The sequence below is a fragment of the Saimiri boliviensis genome, chromosome 14 (genome assembly GCF_048565385.1).
Source record: "Saimiri boliviensis isolate mSaiBol1 chromosome 14, mSaiBol1.pri, whole genome shotgun sequence".
Classification (NCBI taxonomy): domain Eukaryota; kingdom Metazoa; phylum Chordata; class Mammalia; order Primates; family Cebidae; genus Saimiri; species Saimiri boliviensis.
The window spans coordinates 21,080,600-21,106,168 of record NC_133462.1 but is presented as its reverse complement, the minus strand read 5'-3'; the positions used below and the strand labels follow the sequence as shown (position 1 = coordinate 21,106,168).

General features: G+C 44.9%; 2 protein-coding genes across 3 annotated transcripts in view; both read left to right on the top strand.

Annotated features, from left to right (window-relative positions):
• Nucleotides 1-9,578, top strand: part of PDCD2L (programmed cell death 2 like) — a 28,876-nt gene extending 19,298 nt beyond the window's left edge. Inside the window, exons 6-7 of one of the 2 annotated variants that reach the window (XM_003937332.2) lie at nt 2,878-3,026; nt 9,400-9,578. In XM_003937332.2, the coding sequence (XP_003937381.1) occupies nt 2,878-3,026; nt 9,400-9,530 (280 nt within the window). In that variant the 3' untranslated portion in view covers nt 9,531-9,578. Of the gene's footprint in view, nt 1-1,537; nt 1,665-2,877; nt 3,027-9,399 lie in introns of those variants that run through there. The other variant, XM_074386580.1, reaches the window with a different exon arrangement.
• Nucleotides 9,579-12,112: 2,534 nt separating this feature from the next.
• Nucleotides 12,113-25,569, top strand: part of UBA2 (ubiquitin like modifier activating enzyme 2) — a 45,514-nt gene continuing 32,057 nt past the window's right edge. The window contains exons 1-6 of the mRNA XM_039465606.2: nt 12,113-12,313; nt 15,935-16,018; nt 18,088-18,158; nt 19,902-19,966; nt 22,260-22,360; nt 23,772-23,893. Coding sequence (XP_039321540.1) covers nt 12,176-12,313; nt 15,935-16,018; nt 18,088-18,158; nt 19,902-19,966; nt 22,260-22,360; nt 23,772-23,893 — 581 coding nt within the window. The 5' untranslated portion in view covers nt 12,113-12,175. The remainder of the gene's footprint in view (nt 12,314-15,934; nt 16,019-18,087; nt 18,159-19,901; nt 19,967-22,259; nt 22,361-23,771; nt 23,894-25,569) is intronic.

The window sequence follows — 25,569 nt, the reverse complement described above, 5'->3', positions numbered from 1 at the left end:
AACTGTTAAGTTGAACTTGATCATAATTTAAAACCATCTGTCAGAATAGACAGATGGTTTTAAATTATGATCAAGTTCAACTTAACAGTTATGGGTTTTTTTAAGCATAGAATATACAGTCCCTTTAATGTAATCATTGATATTTTTGGGTTAATTTTTTTTTTTTTTTCGAGACAGAGTTTTGCCCTTGTTACCCAGGCTAGAGTGCAAAGGCGCAATCTCGGCTCACCGCAACCGCTGCCTCCTGGGTTCAGGCAATTCTCCTGCCTCAGCCTCCTGAGTAGCTGGGATTACAGGCATGCGCCACCATGCTCAGCTAATTTTTTGTATTTTTAGTAGAGACGGGGTTTCACCATGTTGACCGAGATGGTCTCGATCTCTTGACCTCATGATCCACCTGCCTCGGCCTCTCAAAGTGCTGGGATTATAGGCATGAGCCACTGTAATTTTTTTTTTTTTTTTTTTTTAAGACAGAGCCTCGCTCAGTCACCCAGGCTGGAGTGCAGTGGCATGATCTCAGCTCACTGCAACCTCTGCCTTCCAGGTTCAGTGATTCTCCTGCCTCAGCGTCCTGAGTGTCTGGGTTTACAGGTGCACACCACCACACCTGGCTAATTTTTTCGTATTTTTAATGGAGATGCATTTCACCGTGTTGGCCAGGCTGGTCTCCAGCCTCTGACCTCAGGTGATCGGCCTGCCTCTGCCTCCCAAAATGCTGGGATTACAGGCGTGAGCAAGCATACCCCACCATGTTGGGTTAATTATATCATTCTGTTATTGTTTTTTCCTCCATTTCTTTTTTTTCTTTTTTTTTTTGCTTTTTTCTTTTTAAGAGATGGCAATCTCACTATGTTACCTAGGCTTGAACTCCTGGACTCAGGGTTATAGGCATCTGTCACCACACCTGACTTTCCATTTGATGGGGTTTTATGTGTCACTATTCCTTTTATTTAACCTGCTTGTTAGTGACTTGAGTGATTTTAGTTTACTATTTTCTTCCTTTTCTTGTCTTTTATTTTTAACTCTTCATGTTGCATTTTTTTTTTTTTTTTTTTTTAAAGAGATGGAATCTTGTTCTGTTGCCCAGGCTGGAGTGCAGTGGTACAGTCATGGCTCACTGCAGCCTCACACTCCTGAACTCAAGTGATCCTTCTGCCACACCATCCAAAGTAGCTGGGACCACAGGCATGCACGACTATGTCTGGCTAATTTTTGTATTATTATTATTATTTTGAGACAGACTCTGGCTCTGTCACTCAGGCTGGAATGCAGTGGAGCAATCTCGGCTTACTGCAACCTCTGTCTTACAGATATAGGTGATTCTGCAGCCTCAGCCTTTCTTGCAGCTGGAATTACAGGCACCTGCAACCATGCCCAGCTAATTTTTGTAGTTTTAGTAGAGATGGGATTTCACCATGTTGGCCAGGCTGATCTCAAACTTTTGACTTCAGGTGATTCACCTACCTCGGCCTCCCAAAGTGTTGGGGTTACAGGCATGAGCCACTGCCCCACTGACATTTTTTTTTTTTTTTTGCAGGCACACACCTGTGGTCCCAAATACTCAGGAGGGTGAGACAGGAGGATCATTTGAGCCTGGGAAGTTGAGTCTGCAGTGAGGTCTGATTGCACCACTGCCACTCCAGCCTGGGCAACTGGGCAACAGAGTGAGACCTTATTAAAAAAATTTATTTTGCTGGGCTGATCTCGAACTGACCTTGTGATCTGCCCACCTCGGCCTCCCAAAGTGCTGGGTTTATAGGCATGAGCCATTGTGCCTGGCTTAACTTTCTTTATGGGTTAAATTTTCCTGCTTCTTTGCATGTTTGTAGCTTTTAAAATTATTTACCAGAAATTGTATATTGATGAACAGTAAGTAATATTGATGTGAGCTGGATGTGGTGCCTCATACCTGTAATTACAGCACTTTAGGAGGCTGAGGTGGGAGGATCACTTGTGGCCAAGAGTTTGATACCAGCCTGGGCAATATAGCAAGACCCTGTCTCTACAAATTTTTTTTAAAAACTTAGCTGGGTATGGTGATGTACATTTGTGGTGCCAGCTCCTCAGGAGGCTGAGTAGGAGGATTGCTTGAGCTCAGGGAGTCAAGGCTGCTATGAGCTGTGATTGTGCCACTGCACTCCAGCCTGGGCAACAGAAAAAGGACCTATCTTTAAAAAAAAAAAAAAAAAAAAAATCCTAAAAACTGAAGTGAATGTTTTTTCCCTCTAAGGCAGCAATCCCCAACCTTTTTGTCACCAGAGTCTGGTTTTGTGGAAGGCAGTGTTTTCACAGACCGAGGTGGGGGATGTGTGGGATGGTTTTGTGATGAAACTATTCACCTCAGATCATCAGACACTAGATTCTCATAATGAGATCCCTCACATGTGCAGTTCACGTTAGGGTTTGCACTCCTATGAGAATCTAATGCTGCTGATGTGACAGGAGGCAGAGATCAGGTGGTAATGCTCGCTGGCCCGTTGCTCACCTCCTGCTGTGTGGCCCTGTTTGTAACAGGGTACGACCAGTACTGGTCCATGGCCTGGGGGTGGGGACTTCTGTTCTAAGGCATGCCCCTTCCTCTATAAGGCCAGTAATGTGGAGAGCTGATTCCATTTAATCTGCAGTGGAGCTGGGTGTGGACTTTGTTGCAAGTTTAGCTAGATTCAGTTGAACATTGGCTTTAGTGCCTTTGAGACTTTGAATCAAACACTGACAAGATTTTCAGGTCTCTTGCTGTGCTTTACTGCCATGGTGCTAGGTTTTTGGGCCTTTGCAGGATTTCTGCAAGAAACAAAGGTTGCAAAGCATAGCCTTAGATGCTGGATTGTAACTTGTGTGGCTCTGATTCGGGGTTCTTTGTTTCCTTGTCTAAAACAGGTATTCATGGAGTGGAGAGCCACTGTTTTTGACCTGCCCTGCATCAGAAGTCACCGAGCTCCCCGCCTGCAGCCAGTGTGGAGGCCAAAGGATATTTGAGTTTCAGCTTATGCCAGCACTGGTCAGCATGCTCAAGAGTGCTAATTTAGGTGAGAAGCCCTTTATTAATTTGAGTTTGTGGATTTCTGGCATTATTTTTATTTTTATTTATTTATATATATTTTTAGTTTTTTTCTTATTTTCTTTATTTTTTCTTTGTTTTTCTTTTCTGTGACATTATTTTTAAATAAAAGAAAAACTTTTGGCCGGGCGCGGTGGCTCAAGCTTGTAATCCCAGCACTTTGGGAGGCCGAGGCGGGTGGATCACGAGGTCGAGAGATCGAGACCATCCTGGTCAACATGGTGAAACCCTGTCTCTACTAAAAATATAAAAAATTAGCTGGCATGGTGGCGCGTGCCTGTAATCCCAGCTACTCAGGAGGCTGAGGCAGGAGAATTGCCTGAACCCGGGAGGCGGAGGTTGCGGTGAGCCGAGATCGCGCCATTGCACTCCAGCCTGGGTAACAAGAGCGAAACTCCGTCTCAAAAAAAAAAAAAAAAAAAAAAAAAACTTTTTGTTTACTTATAAAATGTCAGCAAATTATAGAAAATTTGAGAGTGAAAAAATTATTTGAAGAAATTTCGGCCGGGTAGAGTGGCTCACATCTATAATCCCAGCACTTTGGGAGGCCGCGGTGGGCGGATCACGAGGTCAAGAGATCGAGAACAAACTAACTGGCCAACATGGTGAAACCCCATCTCTACTAAAATACAAAAAATTAGCCTGGCATGGTGATACGTGCCCATTGACCCAACTACTTGGGAGGTTGAGGCGGGGGTATCGCTTGAACCTGGGATGCAGAGATTGCAGTGAGACAAGATTGAGCCACTGTACTGCCTGGCAACAGAGTAAGACCCTGTCGCAAAAAAACAAAACAAAACTGGTTGGACTGTAAATTTTGGGGGGTTTTTTTTGTTTGTTTTTTTGAGATGAAGTCTCTCTCACCCAGGCTGGAGTTCAGTGGCATGTTCTCAGCTCACTGCAACCTCTGCCTCCCAGGTTCTAGCAATTCTCCTGCCTCAGCCTCCCAAGTAGCTGTGATTACAGATGCCTGCCAACACGCCCAGCTAGTTGTTATATTTTTAGTAGTGATGGGGTTTCACCATGTTGGCCATCCTGGAATTTTTTTTTTTTTTTTTTTGAGACAGAGTTTTGCTCTTGTTACCCAGGCTGGAGTGCAATGGCGCGATCTCGGCTCATCGCAACCTCCGCCTCCCGGGTTCAGGCAATTCTCCTGCCTCAGCCTCCTGAGTAGCTGGGATTACAGGCACGTGCCACCATGCCCAGCTAATTTTTTGTATTTTTAGTAGAGACGGGGTTTCACTATGTTGACCGGGATGGTCTCGATCTCTTGACCTCGTGATCCATCCGCCTCAGCCTCCCAAAGTGCTGGGATTACAGGCTTGAGCCACCGCGCCCGGCTGGAATTTTTTATTTTTTGTAGAGACAGGGTTTTGCCATGTTGCCCAGACTGGTCTCAAACTCCTGGACTCAAGCGATCTTCCCATCTTGGCCTCCCGAAGTGATTACGAGCATGAACCATGCCTGGCCAGAAATTGCAACTATTATCAATGTTAATAACTATTATTCCCATCATCATTTTTGACATAAAGACAGATAGCAAATTAAATGACTGTATGGATGGCTAGAAGAAAATAATTCTCCTAAAATAGGAAAATTCACTAACATGGTAATTAAAAGTCTTAGAATAAATTTTTGTACAAATTAACGGAAGAATGTTAAGTGTAAGTGAAGCAGTTACTGGACTGGTAATAGGGTTCTTTAAAGTTGCTTCTCTTATTAACAGAAAACTACATTCTTTTATGTTTCAGTTTTAGATAGTCTGCATCTGGTTCCTTACCATAGTAGATAAGGAAATTTATACCCTATTCCTACCTTGAAATATTTCAGTTTTTTTTTTTGTTTTTTTTTTTTGAGTTTCGCTCTTGTTACCCAGGCTGGAGTGCAATGGCGCGATCTCGGCTCACCGCAACCTCTGCCTCTTGGGTTCAGGCAATTATCCTGCTTCAGCCTACTGAGTAGCTGGGATTACAGGCACGCGCCACCACGTCCAGCTAATTTTTGTATTTTTTTTTAGTAGAGATGGGGTTTCACCATGTTGACCAGGATGGTCTGGATCTCTTGACCTCGTGATCCACCCGCCTCGGCCTCCAAAAGTGCTGGGATTACAGGCGTCAGCCACCGCACCCGGCCTTTTTTTTTTTTTTTTGAGACGGAGTTTGGCCCAGGTTGGAGTGCAATGGCGTGATCTTGGCTCACTGCAACCCCTCCTTCGCAGGTGAAAACAATTCTCCTGCCTCAGCCTCCTGAGTAGCTGGCATTACTGGTGCCCACCACCACATCCAGCTAAATTTTTGTATTTTTAGTAGAGATGGGTTTCAGTGTGTTGGCCAGGCTGGTCTCAAACTCCTGACTTCAGGTAATCCACCTGCCTTGGCCTTCCAAAATGCTGGGATTACAGCCATGAGCCACCGCATCCAGCCTCAGTATCTTTTTTTTTTTTTTTTTTTTTTGAGATGGAGCCTCACCCTGTCACTCAGGCTAGAGTGCATTGGCACTGTCTCGGCTCACAGCAACCTCCATCTCCCTAGTTCAAGTGATCCAACCTTAGCCTCTGAGTAGCTGGGATTATAGGCACCCCACACCACGCCGTGCTAATTTTATATGTTTAGTAGAGACAGCATTTCGCCTTGTTGGCCAGACTGGTCTCAAATTCCTAGCCTCAAGTGATCTGCCTCTCAAAGTGCTGGGATTACAAGTATGAGCCACCGTGCCTGGCCAATATAATTTTTTTTCTTTTTTTTTGCGGCAGAGTCTTGCTCCATCTTCCAGGCTGGAGTGCAGTGGTGTGATTAGGCTCACTGCAGCCTCTGCCTTCCAGGTTCAAGCGATTCTCCCACCTCAGCCTCCCAAGTAGGTGGGATTACAGACACCTACCACCACACACAGTTAATTTTTATATTTTTAGTAGAGATGGGGTTTCGCCATGTTGGTCAGGCTGGTCTCAAACTCCTGACCTCAGGTGATTGACCTGCCTCAGCCTCCCAAAGTGCTGGGATTACAGGCATGAGCCACTGTGCCCAGCCTCATTTTTACATTATCAAGATTTACAAGTCTGTATGCTGCAATCATAATTATTACAGCTCTTTGGATAGCCTTAGTTCTGTGTACAAATGGATTCAGTGTTCATCACCACTCTTACAGTGAGCTCTTTTATTCCTGAATTATTTCGATTCTTTTTGCAATATCTGGATTTTATCAAGTAATAGCCTTAAGGAGGGCTCAGAGGTGTCTTGCTTCAGATTGTGCATGGTAATGTGTGTTCACATTTTAGGGGCAACCCATGTATAAATTTTTAAATCCTGCTTTTCTCTTTTCAGACCTTGTAGACCCCTGTGTTGTCTTCTGACAGTGAAAGCCCTGCCAGCCCTTTGCCCTGGTGCCTCCCGTCATCTCCCAGTGGTTCTGTCTCACTGGGAAGTATATTTGTCTGGAAGGGCTTATGGGCATTCTAGAGTCAGATTTTTCACTCATAGAAATGTGTTTTGGATGGAATGTAGCGTTGTAGGGGTCTGAGGGTGGCCTGATTTTTCCCCTACTTTGTAACTAACATTTCTGCCACGATACTGTTAGCAGCAGCAAATCTGTAGGGGTCTGCAGCAACCTCAGTTCTTGCCTGCTAAGAAGAAAGAATTTGACCGAGGCACATAAGGCGGAGGAGAGACCAAAGCAAATTTTAGAGTGGGAGTGAAAACTTACTAGAAAGTTTTTTGGTTTTTTTTTTTTTTTTTTTTTTTGAGACGGAGTTTCGCTCTTGTTACCCAGGCTGGAGTGCAATGGCGCGATCTCGGCTCACCGCAACCTCCGCCTCCTGGGCTCAGGCAATTCTCCTGCCTCAGCCTCCTGAGTAGCTGGGATTACAGGCACGTGCCACCATGCCCAGCTAATTTTTTGTATTTTTAGTAGAGACGGGGTTTCACCATGTTGACCAGGATGGTCTCGATCTCTCGACCTTGTGATCCACCCGCCTCGGCCTCCCAAAGTGCTGGGATTACAGGCTTGAGCCACCGCGCCCGGCCTAACTAGAAAGTTTTAGAGCAGGAGTGAAAGAAAGTAAAGTACACTTGGAAGATGGTCAAGTAGGCAGCTTGAGAGCTTCAAGTGACCATTTGACCTTTGACTTGGAGTTTTATACTTCTGAGTCTTGTGTTACTTCTCTTGTTTCTTCCCTTGGGGTGGGCTGTCCACGTGCCTAGTGGCCTGCCAGCTCTTGGGAGAGGCCACATGTACAGTGCAGCTACTGGAGTTGTACGCATGCTCACTGCTCACTTGAGGTACTTTTCCCTTACCAGTCAAATGCTCCTAGAGGAAGGTCGTATACCTTCCTCCATTTTTTGTTTGTTTGTTGAGACAGAGTCTTACTCTGTTGTTCAGGCTGGAGTGCAGTGGCATGATCTCTTCTCACTGCAGTCTCTTCCTCCCAGGTTGAAGCGCTTGTCCTGTCTCAGCCTCCCAAGCAGCTGGGACTACAGGTGCCTGCCACCACACCCAGCTAATTTTTTGTATTTTTAGTAGAGACAGGGTTTCACCATATTGTCCAGGCTGGTCTTGAACTCCTGACCTCAGGTGATCCGCCAGCCTCGGCCTCCCAAAGTGCTGGGATTACAGGTATGAGCCTCTGTGTTGTGCCCAGCCAATGCACACATTTTTAAACAATGTATTTCTCCTTTGCTGCTGCAAGTCATTGTCTATGTCATCCTCTTGATTCTTGCATTTCTGTTCTAATATCTGGAGTTATTGCTTATGTTTTCTTGGTATCATTTTATATGGCTTTACTCATTGATCATTTTCTATAAACTCTTAGGGTTTATTTATCTTTTTTTTTGAGACGGAGTTTCGCTCGTTACCCAGGCTGGAGTGCAATGGTGCGATCTCTGCTCACCGCAACCTCCGCCTCCTGGGTTCAGGCAATTCTCCTGCCTCAGCCTCCTGAGTAGCTGGGATTACAAGCATGCACCACCATGCCCAGCTAATGTTTTGTATTTTTAGTAGAGACGGGGTTTCACCATGTTGACCAGGATGTTCTTGATCTCTTGACCTCATGATCCACCCGCCTCGGCCTCCCGAAGTGCTGGGATTACAGGCTTGAGCCACCGCACCCGGCTCTTAGGGTTTATTTTATATTTTTTTGCCTGAATCCTTATCCTTTCTTGGCAGTAGTGTGTTCCATGATAGATATATTTCTCTTTTCTTTTCTTTTTCTTTTTTTTTTTAGATAGGGCCTCACTATGTCACCCTGGCCAGAGTACAGTGGTGCAATCATAGCTCATTGCTGCTTTGATTTCCTGGGCTCAAGCAATCCTCCTGCATTAGCCTCCTGAGTAGCTGGGACTACAGTTGTACACCACTACGCTTGGTGGATTTTTGTTTTTGCTTAGTAAAGTCTATGTTACCCAGGCTATATATATATTTATATATATGTATTCTTTTTTGTTTTTAACTACTTTTTTTTTTTTTTTTGAGATGGCGTTTTGCTCTTGTTACCCAGGCTGGAGTGCAATGGCGCGATCTCAGCTCACCGCAACCTCTGCCTCCTGGGTTCAGGCAATTCTCCTGCCTCAGCCTCCTGAGTAGCTGGGATTACAGTTTTTTTTTTTTTTTTTTTTTTTTTTTTTTGTAGAGACAGAGGTTTCACTATGTTCCCTAGGCTGGGTTCAAGCTGTCCTCCCCCATTGGCCTTCCAAAGTGCTGGGATCACAGGCGTAAGCCACCGCACCTAGTCAAAAGCTATGGATATATATATATATATATACTTTTTTTTTTTTTTTTTTGAGACGGAGTTTCGCTCTTGTTACCCAGGCTGGAGTGCAATGGCGCGAGCTCGGCTCACCGCAACCTCCGCCTCCTGGGTTCAGGCAATTCTCCTGCCTCAGCCTCCTGAGTAGCTGGGATTACAGGCACGTGCCACCATGCCCAGCTAATTTTTTGTATTTTTAGTAGAGACAGGGTTTCACCATGTTGACCAGGATGGTCTCGATCTCTTGACCTCGTGATCCGCCCGCCTCAGCCTCCCAAAGTGCTGGGATTACAGGCTTGAGCCACCGTGCCCAGCTGATTTATAACATAGATTTTCAACATCAGACAGTCTAGACAGTTGTAATGAAGACATGTTGAAACTTATTTTTAAAGTATATTTTTCTGCCACTTTAAATTAACTCTGCTTTTTGTTATCAATGTTCACTTATTACAGGATAGACTGTGATTTTGTTACAGCTGAAAGCAGTAAGCACTGTTTTTGCTTTACCGAATTATTTTTTCAGTTTATAATAAAGTCACTCCTTTTAGTAACATCAGTCTCATAACTCTTTTTGCTGGAAGCCTGAATATGTTGTATTTTTCAGGTCTTTCTGTGGAATTTGGAACAATTCTAGTTTATACATGTGAGAAGAGTTGCTGGCCCCAAAATCATCAGACCCCCATCGAAGAATTTTGTATTATACAAGAAGACCCAGATGAATTATTGTTTAAGTAGACCATTTCCTTTTATCAATGTAAATTAAAACAAATTTTTATGTCCAAATATGTGGTGTATGTGCCTTATTTAACTCACAAGTTATTAACCTCTGTTTTCCTGAGTTGCCAGTTTGCCTTTGGGGGCTGGGGCTAGGGCTGGGCCAGGACCTCCTAACTATGGGTTGGTCTACCCTCCCAGGGTCCAGGGCCAGCTGTCACAGTGGCAGCTAGGAAAGTAGCGCCTCTCTAGTCTAGAGGGCTGGTGTTACCTGCACAGCCATCCCAGTCGGCATTCTAGCTGGGTGGGAGAGCAGGAAAAGAGCCAAGAGCAGTGGTCAGCTTCTTGTTTACCCCTCTCACCTGCACTCCAGTGCTCCCTATGCTATTCCTGGCACCTCATCAAGCCACTGAACCTGCTCTAGCTGCTGGAGGTTCCGGCTCTGTAACCCTGGCTGTTTAGACCTGCCCATGTTCATCAGCTCGGGTCACGGCCCTTACCCACTCCCACCTTCTGCTTCTGCAGCATCCCAAGAAGGAGTCTTTACTCCTTTCTGGAGATTGTCCCTTTATCCAGCTGCCTTCCAGTCTCCCCTTTTCTTTTCTTTTTTTTTTTTTAAGACGGGGTTTCACCATGTTGGTCAGGCTGGTCTTGAACTCCCGACCTCAGGTGATCCGCCCGCCTTGGATTACAGGTGTGAGCCACCATGCCTGGCCCCAGTCTCCCCTTTCTTTATTTACTTTTAATATTATCAACCCTTTCCCTTCTTCAGCCCTATAACAGCAGTATAAAAACATTCCGAGCCATGTTCAGACATGTTCTGCCTGTGTATATGAGGATAATGAGGTCCAGGTGATCATGGGGTGGGGTTTTCTCTTTTGCATTTAACATTATATTTGGAGCATTTCCCCATTCATATTTTTTCCACAACATAATTTATAATTGCTGTAAAGCGTTTTTAAAATATACGTCAAAAGCTTTATACAATTTTTAACCACCTGTTTATTCCAATTTTTATTCCCATGATAACCATCCCTATAGCTAATCTATATTTTTTTAATCAGGGATACCTGCTACAAGACAGTTTCCTAGAATTGGAATGAATAAGTCAAAAGTTGTGCACAATTTTAGGTTTTGTTTTGTTTTTTGCCAAGACAGGGTCTTAGTCTCTCAGGCTGGAGTGCAGTATTGAGGTCATAGCTCACTGCAGCCTCGACCTCCCAGGCTCATGTGATCCTCCTGCCTTAGCCTCCTGAGTAGTTGGGGTCTACAAGTGCAAGCCACCATGCCCTCTAGAGAAGTTTTGCTTTGGAATTCTTACCTGGAGTGTGGGAGTGGTTGTTTTTCAATCCCTAGATAAGTGTTACTTTTTTTCCTTCTACCAGTTTAGTAGGTGGAGTGCAGTGGTGCAAACTGCACCTCCTGGGTTCAAGCAATTCTCTTGCCGCACCCTCCTGAGTAGTTGAGACTAAAGGCTTGTGCCACCACACCTGGCTGTTTTTTTGTTTTTTTTTTTTTCAAACGGTCTCGCTCTGTTGCCCAGGCTGGAGTGCAGTGGTGCGATCTTGGCTCACTGCAACCTCTACCTCCTGGGTTCAAACAATTCTCCTGTCTTAGCCTCCCGAGTAGGTGAGAGTACAGGCACGCTCCACCACACCCAGCTAATTTTTGTATTTTTAGTAGAGATGGTGTTTCACCATGGTGGTCTGGTTTTGAACTCCTGACATCGTCATCCGCCCGCCTCAGCCTACCATTGGCACTACAGGTGTGAGCCACTGCGCCCGGCTGGTGAAAATCTTAATACCATTGTGAATGGTTTACAATTTTTTTTTGAGATGGAGTCTCGCTGTGTTGCCCAGGCTGTAGTGCTGTGGCACAATCTTGGCTCACTGCAACCTCCGCCTCCCGGGTTCAAGCCATTCTCCTGGCTCAGCCTCCTGAATAGCTGGGATTACAGACGCATGGCACCACGCCCAGCTAATTTTTGTATTTGTAGTAGAGACGGGGTTTCACCATGTTGGTCAGGCGGGTCTCGAACTCCTGACCTCATGATCCGCCCGCCTCAGCGCCCCAAAGTGAGCCACTGCGCCTGGCGGTTTACCTTTTTTTTTTTTTTGAGATAGAGTGTAGATCTGTTGCCCAGGATAGAATGCAGTCGTGCGATCTTGGCTCACTCTAACCTCCACCTCCAGGGCTGAAACGATTCTTGCATGGTTTATATTTTGATAGGCTCATTGATCATATTGTCCAATTATTTGTGAGTTTCCTGTTCACATCCTTTGCCTATATTTTTTGGGGGGTGACTCTTGTTAATTTGTAAGAGCTCTTCACAGGAGTATCAGTTTTCTAACCTGTACGGAAGTCTTGGCTGGGAGTTGAAACCCCAGGTTAGAAGGCGACCCTTCAACTTTTTCGGCCTGATAGCGGGCCTGTGCTGCTGTGGGAATAACACAGCCGGCCTCAGTGGGAGGTCGCCAGGTTTTTGCAAGATCAGGACCGCGCCTGGAACAGTCAGCGCTGCCGGGTCTGGCCCGCCGGATCCCGCCTGTGACTGCTGGAGGCCACAGTGCGCAGGAGCGGAAGCCGGGCCGCCCTTCCCCCACCCGCTTCCGGCCGAGTCTCGGTTCTCCCGCCTCCGCCTCTGCCGCGCTCGTGGTTGTCCCGCCATGGCACTGTCGCGGGGGCTGCCCCGGGAGTTGGCTGAGGCGGTGGCCGGGGGCCGAGTGCTGGTGGTGGGCGCGGGCGGCATTGGCTGCGAGCTCCTCAAGAACCTCGTGCTCACCGGCTTCTCCCACATCGACCTGGTGAGGCCTGGGTGCGCGCGGTTGAATGGCGGGCTGTGGTGCGGGGGCCGGGGTTCGGGGGTTCTGGAACTCTCGTGGCTCTGAGGCTCGGGACCCCTAGCCTGGGTCCGAAGTTGCGGGGCGGGGACAAGTGAGAGGCCCGGGTTGTGGCCCCTCGCGGGAGGGGACTGTTCTTTAGGGATGGGGCGGGCCTCTGCTCGCTGGGCCGGCTTCGGACGCCGAGGAGGCCGCGTGCCCCCGCCTCCCGGGCAGCGCCAATGTGTGGCGCTTCTAGGGCGTGAAGCCGCCTTGTATCCTTGCTTCAAAACAAATCCCCAGCTGCTAGGGGATACGGAAGAGGACCGAGTCCCTCACGGATATTGTAACTTTAATTTGGAGGTCGCCCTCCTAGCTCTGAAGTAAAGACCCAGGGCGGAGGATGATGGTGATAGCGACCTACCCGTCCCGAGCACTGGTCGCGTGCGGGTTTACATACAGAACGCGCTCCATCTTCACATCACCCGAGGACTGCAAACGCTGTTTCCACCGTGCTTTATTTTTAACAAATGAGGAAAGGGAGACGCAATGGAGTTGAGTAACTTACTCTGGGTCACGGAGCGAGTGGCAGGGCTCCCGCAGGCTGCGTGACTGTCATTGCACTCGCAGTAGATGGTACACTCGCTTGTTTCATTAAAGACGTTAGGATTATGCTCTTTGCGTTAGTGTACACTGACAAGAAGCCAGTACTATTTTGAATCAAGTTGTTTATACTAATGCAAACTTTTTGGAGATTGGAGATGTTACCTGGCCCTAGGGTGTGAGTTGAAAGTGTTTTAAGGGTTAGTGGAAACATGGAATGAACAAAAAAGTAGAGCTGGCCTACTGAATCATTGTTGCTTCCATTTATATATTGTATATTTAATCCTAAATTAGATCACATTTAACACATGACACTTGTTTAAACCATGTGTAAAAGTTTCCTTTCACAGTTCTCAGGTTAATAGTAAAGTAAATTGTGTATGGATGAAGACGAAGTAAGGGAGGCAGCAAAAATTCAGTAAATGTTTGCCATGTATCATTTAAGAAAAAGAACATGCCGGGCGCGGTGGCTCACGCCTGTAATCCCACCACTTTTGGGCCACTATGCCCAGCTAATTTTCGTATTTTTAGCAGAGATGGAGTTTCACCATGTTGCCTAGGTTGATCTCAAACTCCTGACCTCAGGTGATCTTCCTGCCTGTGCTTCCTAAAGTACTGAAATGACAGGCGTGAGCCACCGCACCCAGCCAATTTCTGAATCCCCAAATTTTTGTATAGGTCAAACGTCAGGGAACTCAGTGACCAACTCAACCAAATATACTATAGAGTTTCAAATGAATAGCAGGGTTTTTTTCTTTTTTCTTTTTTTTTTTTTTTCCGAGACGGAGTTTTGCTCTTGTTACCCAGGCTGGAGTGCAATGGCGCGATCTCCACTCACCGCAAACTCTGCCTCCTGGGTTCAGGCAATTCTTCTGCCTCAGCCTCGTGAGTAGCTGGGATTACAGGCACGCACCACCATGTCCAGCTAATTTTTTGTATTTTTAGTAGAGACGGGGTTTCACCATGTTGACCAGGATGGTCTCGATCTCTTGACCGCGTGATCCACCCGCCTCGGCCTCCCAAAGTGCTGGGATTACAAGCTTGAGCCACCGCGCCCGGCCGACAAGTGTTTTCTTAACGTTAAACCCTGCTATTGGCCGGGCGCGGTGGCTCAAGCCTGTAATCCCAGCACTTTGGAAGGCCGAGGCGGGTGGATCACGAGGTCAAGAGATCGAGACCACCCTGGTCAACATGGTGAAACCCCGTCTCTACTAAAAATACAAAAAATTAGCTGGACATGGTGGTGCGTGCCTGTAATCCCAGCTACTCACGAGGCTGAGGCAGAAGAATTGCCTGAACCCAGGAGGCAGAGTTTGCGGTGAGTGGAGATCGCGCCATTGCACTCCAGCCTGGGTAACAAGAGCAAAACTCCGTCTCAAAAAAGAAAGAAAGAAAAAGAACACAACTAGGGGAACATAGGGAAACCTCCTCTCTACCAAAAAAAAAAAAAGAGTTAGCTGCGTATGGTGGCGTGCACCTGTGGTCCCAGCTACCCAGGAGGCTGTGTCTGAAGGATTGCTTGAGCCTGGGAGGTTGAGGCTGCAGTGAACTGTGTTTGCACCACTGCACTGCAGCCTGGGCAACAGAGTGAGACCCTGTCTCAAAAAAAAAAAAAGAAAAAGAACAGAGCACAGTTAAATTTAATATTTTGTATTTGATAGAGTAATTAGATTGATAGAGAAATATTTTTTTCTTTTTTGAGACAGGTTCTCTGTCGCCTCGGTGGGTGTGCTGTGGCACCGTCTTAGCTCACTGCAACCCCTGCCTACCACGCTCCAGTGATCCTCTCACCTCAGCCTCCCAAGTACCTGTGACTACAGGCATGCTCCATCATGCCCGCTAATTTTAATTGTTCTATTTCTTGTAGCCGCCAGGGTCTCACTATGTTGCGTAGACTGGACTTGAATGCCTAGGTTCGATCCATTCTCTCACTTTGTCTCCCAAAGTGTTGGGATTGTAGGTGTGAGCTGCCACTTCCGGCCCAGAAAAATATTATTTTCAGTTAGTGTTTACCTTGACAGCCCATATATATTTTTTTCTTCGGTTTTTTTTTGAAACAGAGTTTCACTCTTGTTGCCCAGGGTGGAGTGCAATGGCGTGATATCTCCGCTTACCGCAGCCTCCGCCTCCTGAGTTCAAGCGATTCTTCTGTCTCAGCCTCCTGAGTAGCTGGGATTGTAGGCATTCACCACCACGCCCGGCTAATTTTGTATTTTTTACTAGAGACAGGGTTTCTCTGTGTTGGCTAGGCTGGTCTCAAACTCCCAACCTCAGGTGATCTGCCCACCTTGGCCATCCAAAGTGCTAGGATTACAGGTGTGAGCCACCGAGCTTGGTCAACAGCATATATATATATATATATATATTTTTTTTTTTTTTTTTTTCCCTCCCTTTTTTGAGACGGGAGTTTCGCTCGTTACCCAGGCTGGAGTGCAATGGTGCGATCTCGGCTCACCGCAACCTCCACCTCCTGGGTTCAGGCAATTAATTCTCCTGCCTCAGCCTTCTGAGTAGCTGGGATTACAGCCACGCGCCACCATGCCCAGCTGATTTTTTGTATTTTTAGTAGAGACGGGGTTTCACCATGTTGACCAGGATGGTCTCGATCTCTTGACCTCTTGATCCACCTGCCTCGGCCTCCCAAAGTGCTGGGATTACAGGCATGAGCCACCGCGCCCGGCCGACAGCATATATATTTTTAATAAATTTATGTGTATTTTTATGGCATCCAAGGAATTTCCTGAAATATTTGCTAGGATGATTAAAAAATGCCATCCTTTTCAAAGTATTTTTGAAAGATTATATCTGACATTAAATCTAGATTTTTACATGCGTTAAATTATTCTTTATCAGTTTAATAATTTTGGTATGGCGGATTTGAAAAATGTTTTCTCCACTAATGTAGCAAATATCAAAGATTCTGGATTATAGGTGCTGAGGGTAGTGATACAGCTTAAACATACCAGAACTTTTGTCATTTATCTGGGGTTTGTGCATTTGTAGATTGATCTGGATACTATTGATGTCAGCAACCTCAACAGACAGTTTTTGTTTCAAAAGAAACATGTTGGAAGATCAAAGGCACAGGTAACTATATTTCTCATACCATTACTATAATTTTTTGATGGAGCTTCTGTTTGTGATACCAGATTAATTCTACCTGTCTTGTAGGAGGGAAAAAATGGGCTGAGGTATTGTGAAGGATAAAAATATAACAAGTAAAGAGACTAAACCCTCCTTTTTTGGTCTAAAAAGGAAATCATCCATGAATGGTGTGACTTTCATGGCCTCTTCATATTTAAGTTTCTAATGGTTACTTAGGATGCACTTTATATTCCTTCACCCCCTAGAGGTTGGCTACTGCTGTGTTTGGGGGCTAGAGGAGCTACAGACTATGCTGCTCTCCCTTGTTGAAACAAAACAGTTTCCCCTGACCTTTGTTTAGTTTTTTAAATGTTTCTTGGTGATTCAGAGTCTCCCCCTGACCCCCTTGGAGTCTTGCTCTGTCCCCTAAGCTGGATTGCAGTGGCATGATCTCGGCTCACTGCAGTCTCTGCCTCCTGGGTTCAAGTTATTCTCCTGCCTCAGCCTCCCGAGTAGCTGGGATTACAGGTGTGCGCCACCACGTCTGGCTAATTTTTTGTATCTTTAGTAGAGACAGGGTTTCACCATGTTGGCCAGGCTGGTCTCAAACTCCTGACCTGCCTCAGCCTCCCAGAGTGCTGGGGTTACTTATGTGAGCCACCATGCTCGGCTGATTCAGAGTCTTTTTTTTTTTTTTTGAGTTGGAGTTTCAATATTGTTGCTCAGGCTGGAGTGCAAGGGCTCAATCTCCACTCATCGCAACCTCCGCCTCTGCCTCGAGGGCTCAAGTGATTCTCCTGCCTCAGCTTCCTGAGTAGCTAGAATTACAGGCATGCGCCACCAAGCCCAGCTAATTTTTTGTGTGTTTTTTTTAGTAGAGACAGGGTTTCTCTGTGTTGGTCCGGCTGGTCTCAAACTCCCAACCTCAGATGATCTGCCCGCCTTGGCCTCCCAGAATGCTGAGATTACAGCCATGAGCCACTGCGCCTGGCTGTTTCAGAGTCTTTTTTTTTTTTTTTTTTTTTTTTTTTTGAGACAGCGTTTTGCTCTTGTTACCCAGGCTGGAGTGCAATGGCGTGATCTCGGCTCACCGCAACCTCCGCCTCCTGGGTTCAGGCAATTCTCCTGCCTCAGCCTCCTGAGTATCTGGGACTACAGGCACGTGCCACCATGCCCAGCTAATTTTTTGTATTTTTGGTAGAGACGGGGTTTCACCACGTTGACCAGGATGGTCTCGATCTCTTGACCTCGTGATCCACCCGCCTCGGCCTCCCAAAGGGCTGGGATTACAGGCTTGAGCCACCGCGCTTGGCCATTTCAGAGTCTTAAAACATCTATTCCCTTTGCCTGTCTTTCAGCCTGTTTGGCAAACCCCCACTTGTTTTTCCTTTTCATCTTTTGGCTTCCTTCTCCGGGATTACTTTCCTAAATCTTTTATACTAAGGTTGGTATTTTTCATAACAACTTTTACTTTTCCTATCATTTCTGGTTTTTGTTTGTTTGAGATATGTCACCCAGGTTGAAATTGCAGTGATATGATGGTCATGGCTCATTGCAGCCTAGAACTCCTGACCACAAGGGATCCTCCCACCTTGGTCTCCCAAGTGCTGGGATTACAGGCATCAGCTACCATGCCTGGCCTTTTCCTATCATTTTCATGTCATTTATCATCACAGTTCATAAACTTACCTGGATGGCTATTTGATTAATGTCTCTCTTGCTCAACATGTACAATATATAGTTCCTGGTACATAGAAGATGCCCAGTAAATACTTTGAGTGAATGAATGACACTTGGTTACTTCATGTTGTATATTTGCTGAAGCTTGCCATTCATGTAGAAGTGTTTTTGGTGGTACATGGGTCGGGTGGGGTGGTCTTGTTATAAGTATAGGGTATAAAATGTGTGTAGCTTAATCCTAATGCAATTTTGTCACATTTTTGGACTTCTTTGGTGTTTAATATGAATAAGGTACTATGTAAACAGAGAAGCAACAGCATTGTGGCTTCCAGAAGCAGATTTCAGATAGGAACAGAAATGTTGTAGTAATTCAATGTTGTTTATTTTTCCAGGTTGCCAAGGAAAGTGTACTGCAGTTTTACCCGAAAGCTAATATCGTTGCCTACCATGACAGCATCATGAAGTATGCTCTAATGATTATATTGCAAAGCTGTGTAAAGTATAAGGGTTTTGTAAGACAAATATATAAGCTGAAAGTCATTCAGCTTTTTAAAAATGATTTTTCTAGAATTATTAAGTAGTTGTAATTTCTGCTCACAAAGTAGCATTCTTTTTACCAGTTCATAAATACATGGTTTGAATGATTAAGATAAGCAGTGAGATATTTTAATACTTGTAATAAGTAAGTTACTTGGAAATTTATAAAGACCTTATATTCTTGCCTTAAGTAAGAAGATACTTTAAGCTATGAAATATCCTTATTTATGATGATTCAGACTTTTCTAAAGTGTTTGCCTTTTTCTGTTTAAAAGGTTCCTTCCCAGGCCGGGCGCGGTGGCTCACGCCTGTAATCCCAGCACTTTGGGAGGCTGAGGCGGGCGGATCACGAGGTCAAGGGATCAAGACCATCCTGGCCGGCCAGGCGCGGTGGCTCAAGCCTGTAATCCCAGCACTTTGGGAGGCCGAGGCGGGTGGATCACGAGGTCGAGAGATCGAGACCATCCTGGTCAACATGGTGAAACCCCGTCTCTACTAAAAATACAAAAAATTAGCTGGGCATGGTGGCACATGCCTGTAATCTCAGCTACTCAGGAGGCTGAGGCAGGAGAATTGCCTGAACCCAGGAGGCGGAGGTTGCGGTGAGCCGAGATCGCGCCATTGCACTCCAGCCTGGGTAACAAGAGCGAAACTCCGTCTCAAAAAAAAAAAAAAAAAAAAAAAAAGACCATCCTGGCCAACATGGTGAAACCCCGTCTCTACTAAGAATACAAAAGTTAGCTGGGCGTGGTGTTACACACCTGTAGTCCTAGCTGCTTGGGAAGCTGAGGCAAGAGAATCCTTTGAACCCAGGAGGCAGAGGTTGCAGTGAGCCAAGATCACACCACTGCACTTCAGCCTGGCAAAAGAGCAAGACTGTCTCACACACAAAAAAAAAGTTCCCTCCCAAAATAATCTGTTTATTAGAACTCTGACTTCTGTAGTATAACACTTGGAATCGTGGTAGGGCAGTAGTACTGACAGTACATAAATATATTTGTCTCACTGAAGAGAAATAGAGTAAATATGTAATTTTGGAGGTGTTGGAGCAAAGGAACTGTGGGCCGAAATTGTCCATTATTTATGGTAGTTTAGCTCACAAGTAAATGGTATTAAAAATAATCCTTGTTTGAGGTACTGGAATTGAGGTACTTACACTGTCTCAGGGCATTTGTGTCTCCAGCTTGTTTTTTAATGACTGGATATTTACTCTCTGAACCTGCCTGTAGCCCTGTAACCTCCTTACCCTATGTTGCTTTCCCAGTGCTGCTAAAAACAGAGACCCTAGGGGCCTGAACCTTGCCTGATCCTTATCATGTGAAGTGAAGCCAGAGGCCAGGCAGATCCTGGGAATGTGTTCTTGATGTGTTCCCAGGCACTCGCTGCCCAAAGAAGGCCTAGTGGGACTAGTGGAAGTCATGCCGTCTTTCTGCCAGTTTGAGATCCTTCTCTCGTGCCCTAGGTAGCTAGCCAAAAATGATAGGAATTTGAGGGAAATAATTTCTTTAATATCTGCTTATGTTTGGAAACAGTCAAACCTTACTGTTTATATGGCATGTAATCCTAATATCAGTTTTCTTTACACTTATGTTTTTTCAGAACTGTTTATTATACTGCAAAGATCATGTGGAAGGCCAGTTTTGGTGACATTTTTTATTTTGTTTTGTAGCCCTGACTATAATGTGGAATTTTTTCGACAGTTTATATTGGTTATGAATGCTTTAGATAACAGAGGTGAGATTATTTGAATACTTTAAATTTCTCAGTATTTCCTATTCCCCATATCAAATTGGTTTACAAATTTAATATTTATTAAGACTATTTACTTGTGATTTAGAAATTAAAAGATGGAATGGAAGTGATCAAGTTTAAAGCTCCCTCACTGATTGCAATTTTATATAGAAGTGACTTATTCCAGGCAGGAATTTAGCTGTCATATTCTTTGCATTTCTTTTAAAAGGTATAAACAAAATTGAATTGAAAAGCTCTCAAAAAATGTGACTGTGGCTGGGCACAGTGGCTAATGCCTTTGATCCCAGCACTTAAAGAGACGGAGGCAGGAGAATCACCTGAGGTCAGGAGTTCAAGACCAGCCTGGCCAACATGGGGAAACCTTGTCTCTATCAAAAAACACAAAAATTAGTCAGTGTGGTGGCATATGCCTGTAGTCCCACCTTGTTCAAAGGCAGAGGTGGGAGAATGGCTTGAACCCAGGAGGCAGAGGTTGCAGTGGGCCTAGATCATACCACTGCACTCTAGCCTTGGTAACAGAGTTCAATCCTGTCTGAAAAAAAAGAAAAAGTATGACTGGAGGGTGGGGCTGAAATGCTTCAGTGATGTTTTTGCCTGTAATTACTTGAACATGTAAGAGTGTATCTGTCAAGTGAGTTTGCAACAAGCTGGGCAAGAAATACCAAAACAAAAAACAGAAGGAAAAGTCACAATTACTTTTATATATATATTTTTTCCTTTCTTTATTTTTTTCTTTGACTTTTATATTTTTTGTTTTTTTGTTTTTTAAAGACGGGGTTTCACCATGATGGCCGGGCTGGTCTTGAGCTCCTGACCTCAGGTGATCCACCCACCTCGGCCTCCCAAAGTGCTAGGATTACAGGCGTGAGCCACCACACCCGGCCAATTTTTATATATTTTTTAAGGCTGGTGGAGGGGTCTCACTGTTGCCCAGGGTAGAGTGCAGTAGTGTTATCATAACTCACTACAGCCTTCAGATGGGCTCAGGTAATATTCTTGCCTCAGCTCCACAGTAGCTAAGACTACAGTCATGCGCCACCACACCCAGCTAATTTTTTTTTTTTTTTTTTTTTTTTTGGTGGCGATGAAGTCTTGCTTTGTTGCCCAGGCTGGTCTGGAACTCCTGGCTTCAAGCAGTCCTCCCATCTCAGACTCTGAAAATGTTGAGATTATGGGGGTGAGCTACTGCTCCCAGCGTGGAATTACTCTCTTAACCTGACTCATGTTTTTTCCTAGCCTTAAACTACCTTAATAGTTCCAAGTTGGTATTCTACATTCTGCCTTCACTTCTATTGTGTATTATCAGATAATTATATTAGAATAATGGTGAGTTCAGGAACACCTTGAAGCAATGTTTTGTGTTAAGGTACAGAAATAGAAGAGAAAGATGGCACTGTGGATTTTTAAAATCATGTGTTTCTATGGGTGCTTTTTCTGGGGTAAATTTGTGATAAAAATTCTATTTGTTTGATATTTTGCTAAATGAATGTCGCTTAAATGTCTGTAATTAACAGTTGTATTACTTTGGCCCTATCCATAAGAAAATTGTACGACTGGGTGCGGTGGCTCACGCCTGTAATCCCAGCACTTTGGGAAGCCAGGGCAGGCGGATCACAAAGTCAGGAGATCAAGACCATCCTGGCCAACATGGTGAAACCCTGTCTCTACTAAAAATACAAAAAAATATATATTAGCTGGGTGTGGTGGTGCACGCCTGTAGTCCCAGCTACTTGGGAGACTGAGGCAGGAGAATTGTTTGAACCCAGGAGGTGGAGACTGCCCTGAGCGGAGATTGTACGACCACTACAGCCTGGGCAACAATGCGAGACTCTGTCTCCAAAAAAAAAAGAAAGAAAATTGTACAAAAGCCGGGCGCAGTGGCTCAAACCTGTAATCCCAGCACTTTGGGAGGCCGAGGCGGGTGGATCACAAGGTCGAGAGATCGAGACCAACCTGGTCAACATGGTGAAATCCCGTCTCTACTAAAAATACAAAAAATTAGCTGGGCATGGTGGCGCGTGCCTGTAATCCCAGCTACTCAGGAGGCTGAGGCAGGAGAATTGCCTGAACCCAGGAGGCGGAGGTTGCGGTGAGCCGAGATTGCGCCATTGCACTCCAGCCTGAGTAACAAGAGCGAAACTCCGTCTCAAAAAAAAAAAAAAAAAGAAACTTGTACAAAAAATAAAGTCAATATGATAGTTTTGGGTCTGTACCATACTAATTAAAGATAACTAATTTCATTTTTCAAAAACTCATACTATTTTTTTACTTTCAGCTGCTCGAAACCATGTTAATAGAATGTGCCTGGCAGCTGATGTTCCTCTTATTGAAAGTGGAACTGCTGGGTATCTTGGACAAGTAACTACTATCAAAAAGGTAAAGAAAAGTTTAATTTTTTTAACTTCCCAAATATTTATTTGGAAACTAGGAGGGGGAAGGAAATAAACTTTGTTTTTATATAAAATGAGCAGATGGATATCCAAAATGTAAGGATTTTTATGCTCATATAAAACTTAAAATTCTGGCCGGGCGCGGTGGCTCAAGCCTGTAATCCCAGCACTTTGGGAGGCCAAGGCGGGTGGATCACGAGGTCGAGAGATCAAGACCATCCTGGTCAACATGGTGAAACCCCGTCTCTACTAAAAATACAAAAAATTAGCTGGGCATGGTGGCGTGTGCCTGTAATCCCAGCTACTCAGGAGGCTGAGGCAGGAGAATTGCCTGAACCCAGGAGGCGGAGGTTGCGGTGAGCCGAGATCGCGCCATTGCACTCCAGCCTGGGTAACAAGAGCGAAACTTCGTCTCAAAAAAAAAAGACTGAAGTTAGGAATATCTGAGATGATGAAAGATTATTCACTTGATAATTTTGAAAAGTTGTCTCAGGTGTCATAAACTTCTTTGACGGCATAAATTTCTTAAATTATAACTTAAAACTTGGATGTATATCAGTAAAATGGGCTGGGTGCAGTGGCTTACGCCTGTAATCCCAATACTTTGGGAGGCCGAAGTGGGCAGATTCATGAAGTCAGGAGTTCAAGACCAACCTGGCCAACGTCCTCAAACCCTATCTCTACTAAAAATTAAAAAATTAGCCAGGCGTGGTGGCAGACACCTGTAATCCCAGCTATTCAAGAGGCTGAGGCAGGAGAATGGCTTGAACTTGGGAGGCAGAGGTTGCAGTGAACCAAGGTCACACCACTGCACTCCAGCCTGGACAACAAAAAAAGTATATCAATCAAATGAAGAGTATATGGTTTAGTAATACATAGGATTTTTCTGTGTATGTAGTTATATCTTGAAATTAACGTTTAGTTTAATTTACAGGGGATTACAAGGATATGGTTAATATTCGCCAGACCCACTTAGTTTTGCTCAAAAAAAGAAAAAAGGAAAAAAATGCAAGTAGATGGCTGTGAATAATATTTAAATAACATTTACAACTTTCAGAAGTAATTTGTGGGAAAGCTGCTGTTAGTCTTTCCAGTAGTTTTTCTATTTAGTGCAATCAAGGTAAACTCAGGTGTAACAATTTTTATTTGGCTTGTAAATCTTGTTCATTGAGCCAGGCATTGGAGTCCTGGCACAGCCTTAGCTGTGACTGGTAGATTCAGTTAGCTTTTGTGTTAGTTTATCGTAAAATAGGGATTTTGGAGTCAATAATACTTTTAAATTTCTTGACAACATAAAACCTAGTTGGAATATAGGTGAATGAGTGTTTATATGACCTGATAATGTTGAGAAACTACCATAATGGAGTAACTATTTTTTTCATACTCTGACTTCTTAGGGTGTGACTGAGTGTTATGAATGTCATCCTAAGCCGACCCAGAGAACCTTTCCTGGCTGTACAATTCGTAACACACCTTCAGAACCTATACATTGCATCGTTTGGGCAAAGTACTTGTTCAAGTAAGAGTGTGTATATTTCTTGGCATGCTTTTCGGTACTGGTGATGGAAAATGGAGTTGTCTTTATTTAATTTTCTTGAAGAGATTGAACTTAGGATGTTTAAATAGGGTGAAGGGACGCTTTAGTAGATTTCTTGTAGTGTTTTTTAAGTTAAATTCGGCCAGCTTGGCACAGTGGCTCACACCTGTAATCTCAGCACTTTGGGAGGCTGAGGTGGTCGGATCACCTGAGGTCAGGAGTTCGAGACCAGCGTGGCCAGCCCCCTGCCCCGTCTCTATTAAAAATATAAAAATTAGCTGCACATGGTGGTGTCCCTATAATCTCAGCTACTCAGGAGACTGAGCCATGAGAACCACTTGAACCCAGAAGGTGGAGGTTGAAGTGAGTGGAGATGGCACTACCACATTCCCACCTGGAGGACAGCATGAGACTCCGTCTCCAAAAAAAAAAAAAATTAACTAACTCAAAAGGAAATAGAAAGCCTGAATATAGCAGTCTACCTTAGAGAAACATAATAGTTCCGGCCGGCGCGGTGGCTCAAGCCTGTAATCCCAGCACTTTGGGAGGCCGAGGCGGGTGGATCACGAGGTCAAGAGATCAAGACCATCCTGGTCAACATGGTGAAACCCCGTCTCTACTAAAAATACAAAAAATTAGCTGGGCATGGTGGCCCGTGCCTGTAATCCCAGCTACTCAGGAGGCTGAGGCAGGAGAATTGTCTGAACCCAGGAGGCGGAGGTTGCGGTGAGCCGAGATCGCGCCATTGCACTCCAGCCTGGGTAACAAGAGTGAAACTCTGTCTCAAAAAAAAAAAAAAAAAAAAAGAGAAACATAATAGTTTAAATTCTTCTAAATAATGCACCAGACCTGTGTGATTTTTTTAGATTCATTTCACTAAATTTGCAGAGAGTACATTATTATTATTATTATTATTATTATTATTATTATTAGAGACGGAGTTTCACTCTTGTTACCCAGGCTGGAGTGCAATGGCACGATCTCAGCTCACCGCAACCTCTGCCTCCTGGGTTCAGGCAATTCTCCTGCCTCAGCCTCCTGAGTAGCTGGGATTACAGGCACGTGCCACCATGCCCAGCTAATTTTTCGTATTTTTAGTAGAGACGGGGTTTCACCATGTTGACCAGGATGGTCTCGATCTCTCGACCTCGTGATCCACCCGCCTCGGCCTCCCAAAGTGCTGGGATTATAGGCTTGAGCCACTGTGCCCGGCCCTGCAGAGTGTATATTATAATCTTTGCTGAAATCTCCCCAAGGAATTTTTAAAAGGGAATACTACTTAGCTCATGTTATGAGGCTAGCAAATGTTTTTGATAGCAAAACCTGTCAAGGCCATTATGGCATAAGAAAAAATTGCTAGTCAGTCTCACGCATAAATAATAGACGCAAAAATCCTAAAATATTAATATATGGGCCAGGCACGATGGCTTACACCTGTAATCCCAGCACTTTGGGAGGCTGAGGTGGGTGGATCACCCGAGGTAAGGAGTTTGAGACCAGCCTGGCCAATGTGGCAAAACTCCATCTCTATTAAAAATACAACAAATTAGCTTGATGTGGTGGTGGGCGCCTATAATCCCAGCTACTCAGGAGGCTGAGGCAGGAGAACCACTTGAACCCAGATGGCAGAGGTTGTACCACTGGCACTCCAGCCTGGG